We start from the raw sequence: 12,596 nt of genomic DNA, 5'->3' as shown, positions 1-12,596 counted from the left end.
TACAATAGTTCGAAGAGTATACTGTTGTGATACAGGAAGGGCTTATATGACTAGAATTCAAAAACCCAAAAAAAGTATTAAATTATAACTAAAGAGACAAACAAACGTTCGCGTTTATTTAAAGAGTCTTTGGAAAGTCGTACTGTGTTGATAATAACATGAACCATAGTCTTAAAACATAAATTTCGACTGAAGTAGGTCAACAATATAAGTTCAACAACTATTCAGTATTGTCTGTATGTCACTGAAGAAGGCGATAGATTACGCCAGAGCGTCTGACTGGTGGTTTCAAGCTGAGAAAAGCGAGAGACTTCTTCACACAAGGAAGACTGCAAAGGTTGTGTCTATATCTTGCTTTCACGGTATCACACAGTTTTCGATTAATTGTGCCTTTGATCATTCTCATTATATACGTTCAAGAAGAGATAAATTCCTAGCTCATACAAGCCTCTGCACCACTTTTTCACTTGGTTATGACCCAAATCTCAAGAGAAATGTAATGCAGAAGATTGGCCAAACGAGTAAAAGCTCTTTTGAATGGTTATTGTGGTATGTAACCCTAATCGAAGGAAACAATTAAGACAAGTTTAAAACTATCACATTCTGTTGAAAAGAATGTCAGAAAAATGCAGAATACTTGCACAAAACATTCCTCAATATACCTGAGTATAAGTGTATTATTTTTCTAGTTATAAATATGAAAAATCCAGCAATTTTCGATAATTACAATGATATATATATCCATTCTGAAAACTTAATTTTTTTGTCTTTCTGGTTACATTGGTACTCTTGTAGAATTTACACTATTCTAAGATTCATTATACTTAACTTCCTACAGTTCAACCTTTCTTTTCATTCTAGAATTCTAGTAGTTTTCTCACCGAATTCCTGATTTGGAAAAACGACGGAAGCGCCACTTTTACAAATGCCAGAGACGATGAAATTATTTTTCCACCATCGACAAACAACTTTGGAGGACGTACTTTTCTTGCCACACTTTTAGTAAGTTATTAATCGATTTGAGAATATTCACTCCTATTGTTTCATTGTCGCATGAGAAATTAAAGCAGTGACGTATCTCTTTTACACAATATCAAATGTTTTGTAGTGGTGTGATATTACATCACAATAAGATTGATAATAATTGTAATCCCATATTTTTTATTGACGCTTTAATAAGAGTAATGTACCGTAACAACATTTCAACCAAACTATATTTTCTGTGAGCCACAGCTGCTGATGATATTTATTTGTTTGCATAAAGTTTGTATAAAGGGCTATCTGTGTATAGTCTTCCCTGATTTTGACTAGACAGACTAGACCAAAAGCAGCTAGTCAACAACATCAGAGATATTTACATATTAGGATTTTACTATAACGTTCAGGGGAAACCTTGTTCTTATTGTGTTTTAGTGCAAAGCTACACAATGGACTATCTGCTTTCTGTCCACCACAGGGAATCGAACCCCGGAGGCAAACTAGATGTTAATGTGTTAGAGTTTATTCTTATTTTATATTTCAGCAATACGGTGAAGCCATATTGTGAGCCTTAACTTTTTATTCGGTAAGAAATGTTTGTTCACCTGAACGACATCTTATATAAACAGTAAGCTAAGCAGCAAATTCAGAGACTCCTATGGTTCAGACATAATTGTTCATATTTCTGAACTGCAAACCAAAGGAAATGCAACCATTAAGCAGAACCTATCGCATGAAGCGGCTACTGCTAACTGAATAGCAGCATGTATTGTTAATCTTATAACACATATATGAAAGTGGGAAGCGTGTTTGATAGTGTCACGCGTCGAACCAAAGACCCGCGGATCCATACATTTGGAAAACGTTTAAAGGATGAACGTTATATCTCCTGATCAGACCCTTTCAGAGGTTCAGAGAGGCTAGGGGCCAGTTTTATCTTTTGATGCCCCTGACTGTAATAATAATAATAAGAAAAACGATGACACATGAAAAAAATAAGACAATCATTAGCCCCCCCCCCAAATGAACACATAATTTGAATATTTAATTTGTATATATAATTTGCAGTAAAAATTAAATAGCAGGTATCTAAATTTTAGGCCCTCTTTCAGGTTGAAGCCCGGACCAATTGGCCCTACTCCTGATATGTAGCTTCCAGATTAAGATTTTTATGTATAATCTAACTGATATTTAAACGTTAAGAAATTGTAAGAGTCATTAAAGATATACGTAATTATGAAAACTTTGTTTATTTTGTTTCTGTGTTTTCTTTAACAGACAAAGAACAATGACAAACTAGCAATTCAGGTACTTAACATTCTATCACAGGTTCTGAACTTCAGGTAAGTATTCACTTTTATTATTATAATTACAAACATATTTACAAAAAGTATTGTTACTTATCTGCTCGTTTGTTAATTTCCGGTACAAATTCTTTCCGAGGAACTTCAGCGATTCAAGTCCTTTCTTGACTAAAACTAGTTTATTCTTTCTCTATACAACTTTTTAGTACACAGAATTTCCACAGAAACTTTAAACTGAACAACCTTTATAACACTCCCTATAAATCACAGTGATTCACACATTTTACTTATGGTACTTACTGTTCGCTTGACTCTGTATCTCTATCTTTTCAATCTATCTGCATATCTCTCTCTCGCTGGCTTTATTTGCCGGGCTTATATACTAACAAAGAGAGCGCCTGGCAAACACTCGGACATTCGCGGGGTTCCTCCCAGTGTCGCGTGACTTCCGCTGTCGTAACAGTATGACAAAGGTTTAAATTTATACAAGCTGATGGCTTATAGGCATTGAACACAGTGGATTAAAATAACCAAACTTAGCCACAGGATTCCTTTACTTGTACTGAGTAGATATTGACTCTGATGGTGGGATCTGAAAGTTCTCTGATAGAAACTGGAATCCCATTTTTTAAGGGCTTGTATACTTCTGCTTGTTTGTTTTTGAATTTTGCGCAAAGCTACACGAGGGCTATCTGCACTAGCCGTCCCTAATTTAGCAGTGTAAGACTAGAGGGAAGGCAGCTAGTCATCACCACCCACGGCCAACTCTTGGGCTACTCTTTTACCAACGAATAGTGGGATTGACCGTCACATTATAACGCCCCCACGGCTGAAAGGGCGAGCATGTTTGGTGTGACGGGGATTCGAACCCGCGACCCGCAGATTGCGAGTCGAGTACCCTAACCACCTGGCTATGCCGGGCCTATACTTCTGCTAATGAACTTGTAACTCGGTAATCCTTGCAACGCTGTGTGAGTGATCTAAGGGTGTTTTGCTTGTTTTATGCTTATTGTTTTTGTGTTTTTTTCCTGTCTCACATTACGGCCATGTAAGATTCATTTTTTGATTTGGTGTAGTTTATGCCCTGCCAGTTTCTCAGCTGGTGTATTGGTAATTATATAACTGAAATCGATTGAAGAAAATAAGTATTAAACAAGCTTGTGAAACGTAATACGCTTCACCCTATATTCAGATTGTTTTAACTGTAGTCATAATTCGTTTTACTCTAACTATAGCGTGCGAAAAACTTATAAAAAATTGTAACATAGCAGTCAAAAACTACTCCAAAGTCAGACCCAAACAAACAAGCGTAAATTCGGTGGTGCTTAAATCTCATTCTGTGGATTATGGGTGGTTGATTAGAAGCAAGTGACGTACTTTTAGTTGCGTTTCTCCGTATTCTATACTGAAGGTAAGGAAAAAATATAGGTAAAACCCCAAGAAACTCTCTACTCATGGGAAAAATTCCCATGTGACCCTCGATGTTCTGACATTTCAATCATAAAGGTGGTACGGGAGATCTTGTGAAAGAGGTTTATTCGACCAGAATGACATCCAAACTGTTTCTGGATATTGTTGCCGATCATGTTCACCTCGCAATACCTCATGTGCTTCACGCTGAAGGGTTAGAGCTATTCTAAGTCGATAGTTCAACAATCTAGCTTAGTTTATCTTTCTTGATCAACACATTTGCCATATTACATAACGACTGAGCCTCTTTCAGGAGAGCTGGAAAGTACATTTGTCACTATAATCCTCAGCTGACATATAAAAACAACTTGCAAACCATATTCCTCTACAAGGGGGTATGATATAGAAACACCTTGAAAGGTTTATTTCATGCCCAATCCAGATTATCATCGAGGTGAAAGGAAGCCTATTAGGAAACGGTACTAACAAAGTGACCAGTCATGATATGATGTACCATTGGGCCTGAAATACATCCCTCGTAGTAAACTATTGTATATGTATTCTATATATAGCAGATTGATTTAACTGATTTATTTTTACTGATTCTGCCACACCCAAACTCATACATACAAATATAAAATATATATATTTACTTACGAAATAATGCAAAATAATCGTACTTATAAAAGTGACAAACACTAATGCAACACAAACGTACTCATGAAAGCCTCCATTAATGTAGAAACAGAAACTAAAATAAGCGACAGCAATCTTAACAACTTGCTTTCTTAACACTTCTATAGAGCTGGATTGGAAATAGATTTTTATCGAGGTGAATATAATCGACTGGATATAAGATTCATAAAGTGAGGTAGGACAAGTTAATATCCAGTTTACTTTAGATCTTTAGATGAGCAATCCTATACGGTGTGTTAAAAGAGGTTAAAAGTTGAGATGTTCCAAAATGTTCTTAAGGTTCGAGAAATTTGGTTTGATGCATAAAACCGTCTAAAATTATTCAGTAAATATAACATTAAAATACATTTATAATTATGTTTCAACTCACGTCCTTAACACAATAAAATGTTTATTTTCCTCATCATTGAATCTAAGTTTTATTTGATATGTCTTTGTAACAGCGTATCAGTTTTATATAGTTCAAGCTTTTCTGAAATAGCGATAATTGTTAGGTCACAATTATTTGTGAAAACGCAGTCTAATGTTTCATTTACAAATAAGCCTTATACAAAGTAATCACAGAGTTTCTATGTTTATATGATAAGTAGTTTTCTAAAGGAAACCTAACACTTTACATAAATTATTTTATCTCGCCATTGTGTAAGCTGTTTCTTATGGTGAACTAATACATTTTAAAAACAGAATTTAAGCGCTAGATCTAACTGATGTTCTAAAATGTTTTCGAGGTATCAAGGCAGTTTCTTATTAATTTGTACTATAATATTTAGCTAAACATAAGTATGTCTGTAATAGAAATTAAATTTCCTCAGATTTCTGTTGTTTCCTACTTTTGAACTCTCTCTCTTTTTTTAATCAAACATCATTGACGTTTAAAATCTTTTTATATAAATCCACATCAGGAACTGTTTTTCACTTGAAATATGGAAATACCGAAGGTTTATTTAAGCTTTCTCCAGCTTCTATAATATTTTTATGTTAGTCATAATATCCATTTTTCTCATAAAATAATAACAGGTAACCACAAAATATGGCTCTAAATTTTCTGCTCTTTGTAATGAAGAACAATCCTAAAATTGATTAACACGTTTTACTGTTCATAGCCTCGCATTTCCAGACCCGCCGGCTGATTCCTACGGAACTAAAGATTATGCAGGTGTATGGGGAGGAGCTGTTGGACAATTAGCTCGCAAGGTAAAGTAAAGCGACCCTTTACATTCAGTCAACTACGACGAGGTATTTAATGTATGAATTATTTTCACAAGGATCTGCTCTTGATTTAAGTAGTATCGTAACATACTGTTCTATATATGTGTGTGTGTGTGTTATAGTACGTTTTAATCTTTTGTTGTAAAAGGAACGAGACGTTGCTGGTATTCAGTTGTCCTGGACTGCCGAACGAAACGCTGTCATCGACTTTGCCGAGTTTTATCAGCTTGCTGCATTGATGTTCGGTAGCAGAGCTCCACGTCAGTTCCCACGTTCTGGTGCACTCTTCCGGCTGTTCGGTGTAGAAGTAATTAACCCTAATTTCTCATCTTGAAAAACTTTCATCCAATAATGAAACACATATAGATATATCAATGCGATTCAGAATTTCCTCAAAAATTATGTTTACTCACATTTTTTATCCAAATTTTGTGTTACTGATTTAGAAATAAATAAATCAACGAAATGCTAAGAATACAACATAACGCGAATACAAAAATAGGTTTATCGTAAGACACTGATGAAAAGCTATTGTATTCGCGAAGTGTGTTAGCTTTTGAGTTTCATCGAAAATTAGAAATCTTGTTCTTACTCGATGCAATAAATATTAAATGCTCTTAATAATCATCAACGTGTCTGTTTAACAGTATACGTAAATATGATATTGTTTGTAACAAATATCATCTTATTCTAAGTTCTTTTGGTTTTTTTTAGCCGGTTAAATATGTCTTTCAACGATAATATTACGGGGCGGTCCAAAATTATCTTACCTATTTTAAAAATTAATAATTAAATAACTAAGGAAATACAACCAAGCAGTTTTAAACATCATGTAGCCCAACTCAAACTGTTTTTATTGACATGTCATTAGACTTGTACGTGTGCATCAGTTGTAGTTATCAGCACGTTTAACCGATGTTCGATTTCAGTCCACATTCGCTGCAACATGTCCACAGTTACAGTAGCAACGGTATCGGTTATCCTGATCTGTAGCTCCGTTATGTTTGCTATAGGTGTGCGATATAAGATATCCTTAACATACCCCCAAAGAATGAAGTCTAGTGGAGTGATGTCTGGCGAACACAAAGGTCGCGGAATTGGCCCACCTCGACCAATCCATCGCCTCAGAAATGTATGATCTAGGGCTCGTCTGACCATCAAACTTCAGTGAGGCGGAGCACTATCATATTTAAAGATTATCCGTGGTTGCATTTCCTCCATTTGTGTGATCACAAATTCTTCCAACATGTCAAGATACACGTTTCCAGTAATAGTGCTCTCAGCGAAAAAGAAAGGACCAATAATCCTGTCACACATGAGACCGCACCACACATTAACCTTTGGGCTATTATGCACGATATCCTTGGTACCACGGGGGTTTGGTTTACCGAGCTCCAAACGCGAACATTATGACGATTCGCTTTACCCGAGATATGAAATGTAACCTCATTGCTAAACAATACACGAGCTAGAACTGTGTTGTCTTCATCTATGCGATCCATGAGGTTCACTGTAAATGTATTGTACTGTGGTCTGTCATCTGGTTGCAGTGCCTATACCAACTGAAGTTTGTAGGCATGAAGATGTCGTTTGTGAATGATACGGAGCAGGGATGTTTTTGTCGTATCAAGTTCTCGTGAAACACGCCGAAGCGATTTACGTGGGTTACGCTGAAATGATTCACGTACTTATAGTGCCTTCCAGCTTCCGGTCGCTGTAACACAATACCTCTCTCCAAGAGCTTCTTCATCCACTCATGGATAGTTGGTTTCGATGGTGGTTCTTTCCAAGATGTTAAATGCATGGTTGTATTTCCTTATTTATTTAATTATTAATGTTAAAATACGAAATATAATTTTGGACCACTCTGGAGGGAAAAATATCATGACTTATGTACACCAATTAAACTTGACTTTTCTTCATCAATTTAGTTTGAAATAGCTTTAAACTCGCGATTATTTGGTTTAAAAACTACAACGTTGTCAAAGTCGTGAAATAGCGAAAAAGAAAAGATTAAAGAAATGTCATATTCAATTATATGTAAACTATTAAGAGGCTTTTTCGATGTAACATTTATCGTGATGATTTTAAGTTGTATGATAAAATAAATGTTTAACGTCCTCCAATACGTTTTCTAGGTCTGGGTAGCGTACTTTTTTGCCAGTTTATTATCGGGAGGAATAGTAGCAGCAACTTGGATGTTCTATTTATTTAAAATTAATCCAAAGGAAGGAGCCACTTCATCGTTTTCAATTCTTCAATTATCATTAGAAGCTTCTCTGAAGATTTCTCTTTGGCAAGGTAGTAATACTTTTTCGTAAACTGTTTTCAATAATAAGTTGACAAACAATGATTTATGACCATAATAAAGTGATTTATTTTTGTAGGAACATACTACATATTTCGACAGAACATTGGTCTGTCTTCCTCGGGTAGACGACAGACTAATGAGGAAAAAAAAGATAGGCTAAGTTTATTGTTTGTCAACTTATTATAATATAAGCATAATGTGCTTTCTTACTCAAGAATAAGCTATCTTTGTCACGATTTGTACCCATTTAAATAAATATTCATAATTTCTGTTATTGCACATGCAGTAGAGTTGAGCGATTGATTCAATACGCTTACATGTTGTTTTATTATCTTTTCGTTATGCAGTCTTTCCGCTGCACGATTTTCAGTTGTGCTGGAAGATTAGTTTTGGTTTGTTTCTGTTTGGACATGAGATTTTTTTTATTAAAACACGCATTCGATAAAGTATATGTGTGTGTATATATATATATATATAATCTCAAATACTTGTGCCTGTAAGTTCTGGAGATATTGTTTTATGTAATATATTGATTTCTTTCATGAATATGTAACATTTGTTTATTTGTTGTTAAGCGCAAAACCCATAACGATTATCGAAACCCGGTTTTAGCGTCGTGAACCCTCAGACTTACCGCTGAGCCACTGGGGGCACATAATGTTTGTTTGTTTGTTTTTAATTACGCACAAAGCTACACAAGGGCTATCTGTGCTCTGCCCACCACGGGTATCGAAACCCGGTTTCTAGCGTTGTAAGTCCGCAGACTTACCGCTATGCCACTGGGGGGCTGGTACATAATGAAAGAAAAATATTATTTTGCCAAAGTATTAACAGAAAGAAATCATTTATCAGTCTCATTAGTAACCGTTTTAGTATAAAAGTATTATGGTCATAAAGAATATTTATTATGCTGTTTCTTCTTATAACGCTGGATATCGTTATTGAGATTTGCAGATTTATAAATAGATAAACCTTCTGTTAGTCTTTAAATTATATTCTAAATAATTTTTGAATCGCATATTCTGATCGTCTCCAGAAGCAGAATTTGGAAAAATTTAGAGTGAATCTCGAAGCGAAACGGTTTATTACATACTTTCGTTCTCATTGCTAGTTCGTTTCTGCAAAATATTAAGTGTAATGGAAAGGAAAATAATAACGTTGATATAAAAATTCCTATCTCTTTGTGCAAACATTTATTTGTCAGATTTCAACTGTGACATCTATTTCTTATTACAAGAAATTTTATCTAGAACAGCTAAGCAGTTTAGGTATGCGAAATTTAAAGTGTTGTACCATTAATTTAGTGCGTTTGTGTAAATAGAAACTAAAACCGATTCATAAGTTTAGTCAGATTTGTATGTTAAAAAAGTGCGTAGTGGCGACATTGTGTGAATTAATATTACAAATAAGCATTAATAGCAAGGTCTATGTCATTAGTATTACCGTTTGTGTTGTTATTTTACAGGAGTAGAGAAGCTCCCAAGCAATATTGGATCTAGAATTGTTTTCGCCATTTGGGCAGTTGCGTGTCTAATTGTTCTGAGTGTATATTGTGGAAACATCCGGGCATTTTTAAGTATCAAAGAAACTGAGCAGCCACTGGATACAGTTGCTCAGGTCTTGAAAGGCAACGTTCCAGCATATTATTATCCTGGTACCTCAACTGAATCATTTTTAAGGGTAAAACATTTATTCGTACGAAAGTCCTAAATTGCGTTATTTCTTAATGGCTTAAACATTATATACTGCTGTACAAATTTTCAAGTACTAATTTATTCAATTACCAATAGATAAGAAAGTTAAAGCACATGAGTGATTATTAATGTCATCGTGGATGTGAAATGTATTCTTTTTTAATTCCTTCAAAGTTTTGAATTACGAAAAAATGCTGCACCTGTGGATCTTAATCTAAAATGTGTTTACTTTAACGTATATTTATAATTTTAATTGTACTCGTATAGGAAACATCTTTTAGCCTCGTTCATGAACTATGGAAGAAGAATAAAAATAACAATAAAGAAAGGATGAATCCTAACCAGTACCTGGATCTTATGTCCAATGGAGGCATATTACTTGCAACAAACGTTAACTTGGAAAAGCTCTTTCAGCAATTTGAGGAAAGTTCCGGAAGGTCCTGTCCGTTTTATCTTGGGAAACAACGATTAAAGGAGGATTATTTGTGTCTTGGACTTCAGAAAAATAGTCCATTTCTGGAACCAATGAGCTATAGGTAGGTATAAAGAGAGGCATGAGGATAATTTGAGGCAATGATACTTTTCACACAGCAAAAAGTAGTTGATATTTAAGTTTATGGTTGTTTGTATTGAATGTACGGGATGTTTTTGAATTATTTATTCACTTACTGGATTAAATAAGAGTGGCATACTTTTCTATGTATCCGTGTCACGCTTACTCTTACATACCTTTCTCTATTACTCTAATATATGATTAAAAATGCTGTTTGTAAGTAGATTAGTTTCTATTTTTGATACACCATACAACATAAAATGTTTCAAATAATAATTTATATGATATATTAAAGGTCACATGGCCTTTCTCTTTTTAAGCCTTCTGATTATCTGGGTACCAACCTTTCAGAACAGAAAGTAATTGAAAGTTCCAGCCGTCTACTCACTACCTATTTAAATAAAATACTCTACAATGATACTTTCGTTACTTTCCAGAAATAGGTGATGATAGTTAGTATCTCCAGTTTCAACTAATTAACAATTGCAAATTCTATTAAACTGAACGTTTTTTATTATTATTTAGGTAAATCATAGCATATCTCACAGCGTGTGCTATTTTTAGAAAGAGAATAAAACCTACGACCAAGACAAGAGGTGAAATTTGTTTGTATGTTTTATAACATGGCCACTTTTGGCTATCTACTGTATCCATCGAGTAACCTCGTGGTTGCTCAGAGGACAATTCTGATCGGAAATGGAAACTGCTACTTTTATATCCTCCAATTCTTACTGAAATTTTATGTCTAGAGAATCAAACATTACATACCTTGCCATGGTTTTTTATAAGTAATAAACAAAGTTAACCAGCTTTGCCAGTATTTTGCATGTAACAATTCATTGCTTGTCATAAGCCCCATTAAGGAATAAACAAGTATCAAGGCGGCAGGCTAAGCAAGTGTCATGGAACTACATTGCAAAGCTGTTTTATGCCATTATATTATACTAGAAAGTATAGTAAATATATGCACATCTTCATCTTCCCCAAGCTATACTTTGTTGATTAGATAAATTTTCATATACTTTTTTCTAGAATTCGAGACTTTAAGAGAGGAGGAATAATCCAGTTTTGGCAAGAGAGAATCATAGAAGAACAGGTAATAAAAGAGGGGTCGTGTGATCCTAGACTTAGAAGTAACAAAGATCAAACAAATATTCTGCTGTCCCTTTCTCTGAATGACGTAATTGTGTCATTTCAACTTCTTTTGTCAGGTTATGTTATGTCAATAGTTACTTTCTGTGTAGAATACCTTATTGGTAGATTTAAAATAAATCAAAATGTACCTAAATAAGAAAATATCATGCATACGTAAAAAACGTATATCTATTTTTTCTTGATATAGTTCTAATGTATATGTTTGCAATGCACATAAACCACCATAATACATAAAAGCAATACATTTAAAATGTGTCAGAAAAGAGTAAATGTAAAAATCACCCAGAATACCATCTTTTTTTTTAAGTCTCTTACTCAAACCTTATTTTATTTGTGCTACCCTAGAGGATATTAGTACATACTCATATTTGTGCTACCCGAGAGGTATTAGTACATACTCACTCTTTTCCTCACGTTCGAATGTTAAAATATAAACAATAGCAGCTGTTACTAAATATAATATCACGTAAGGGACTTTTTTTTTCCCAATTCTACAGCTTTACGGTGTGGTCCTGTATTATATGCTGTTCTCTGGTTAACCGTGGTTGTAGTAGTACACAAAATTTCGCTTAGCTCTAAATCAATTATATTGCTTTGTCAGGTAAAGATAATACCACTGCTAGTGGTTTGCTAACATCTATGTAAGTATTCCGCTATTGTATAAAATTGATATCTAAAAGTTTTAAATTGCTAGCGTTCTTTTACAGTACTATGAGCTTGGTTATATAATAACTGTGTAAGTTATGAAAATTTTGATACTTTACAGTAAATTAACAGTATATAAACGAAGAGTTTCAGTATGTACACAAGTAACATAGTACTCATACACTGCACACAGTTTCAGTCTATAGAAATCGTAAATATGGTGTCCTTATTGTAGGCTTTAATTCAAAGTTATTTACTCAATATAGTATTTGTTAACGCAAATGCTGTGTAGAAATAAACTTTGATTTTTCAATTATGTTACACTCGTTTTCGTTCGTTGTACTGAAGCATATGTAATTACGCACTCCCAGTAACGAGAATCTGTGTGTTTATGTTTATGTTATATAGGTGAAAAAAAAAGCGTTAAGAATGTAAAATTTACGTTAAATAAAACTTAGAATATGCCCAGTATAAATAGCGAGTTAAAGGTATGCGTAGAACGTTTATTATAACAATATTACTCATTTGATCTGTACAGGTCAACTAGAGATTAAGATTAAAACCGATGTTTCATTTCTTTAAGCTACCGTATTTTTCGGAATATAAGACGCACCCTTATTTTGAAGACAAAGTTTTTGGGG

At 34.2% G+C, this 12,596-nt stretch overlaps 1 protein-coding gene across 1 annotated transcript in view; it reads left to right on the top strand.

Moving 5' to 3' along the window:
* LOC106470426 (glutamate receptor 2-like) overlaps positions 1–12,364 on the top strand; it is a 46,273-nt gene extending 33,909 nt beyond the window's left edge. Inside the window, exons 5-12 of the mRNA XM_022399940.1 lie at positions 862–1,002; positions 2,257–2,321; positions 5,492–5,582; positions 5,746–5,904; positions 7,736–7,898; positions 9,374–9,588; positions 9,870–10,138; positions 11,188–12,364. Of these exons, the coding sequence (XP_022255648.1) occupies positions 862–1,002; positions 2,257–2,321; positions 5,492–5,582; positions 5,746–5,904; positions 7,736–7,898; positions 9,374–9,588; positions 9,870–10,138; positions 11,188–11,446 (1,362 nt within the window). The 3' untranslated portion in view covers positions 11,447–12,364. The remainder of the gene's footprint in view (positions 1–861; positions 1,003–2,256; positions 2,322–5,491; positions 5,583–5,745; positions 5,905–7,735; positions 7,899–9,373; positions 9,589–9,869; positions 10,139–11,187) is intronic.
* Positions 12,365–12,596: the final 232 nt, after the last annotated feature.

This window comes from Limulus polyphemus, unplaced genomic scaffold, assembly GCF_000517525.1.
Source record: "Limulus polyphemus unplaced genomic scaffold, Limulus_polyphemus-2.1.2 Scaffold105, whole genome shotgun sequence".
Lineage (NCBI taxonomy): Eukaryota > Metazoa > Arthropoda > Merostomata > Xiphosura > Limulidae > Limulus > Limulus polyphemus.
Note: the sequence above shows the minus strand (reverse complement) of the source record. Positions and strands in the feature narration are given on the sequence as shown.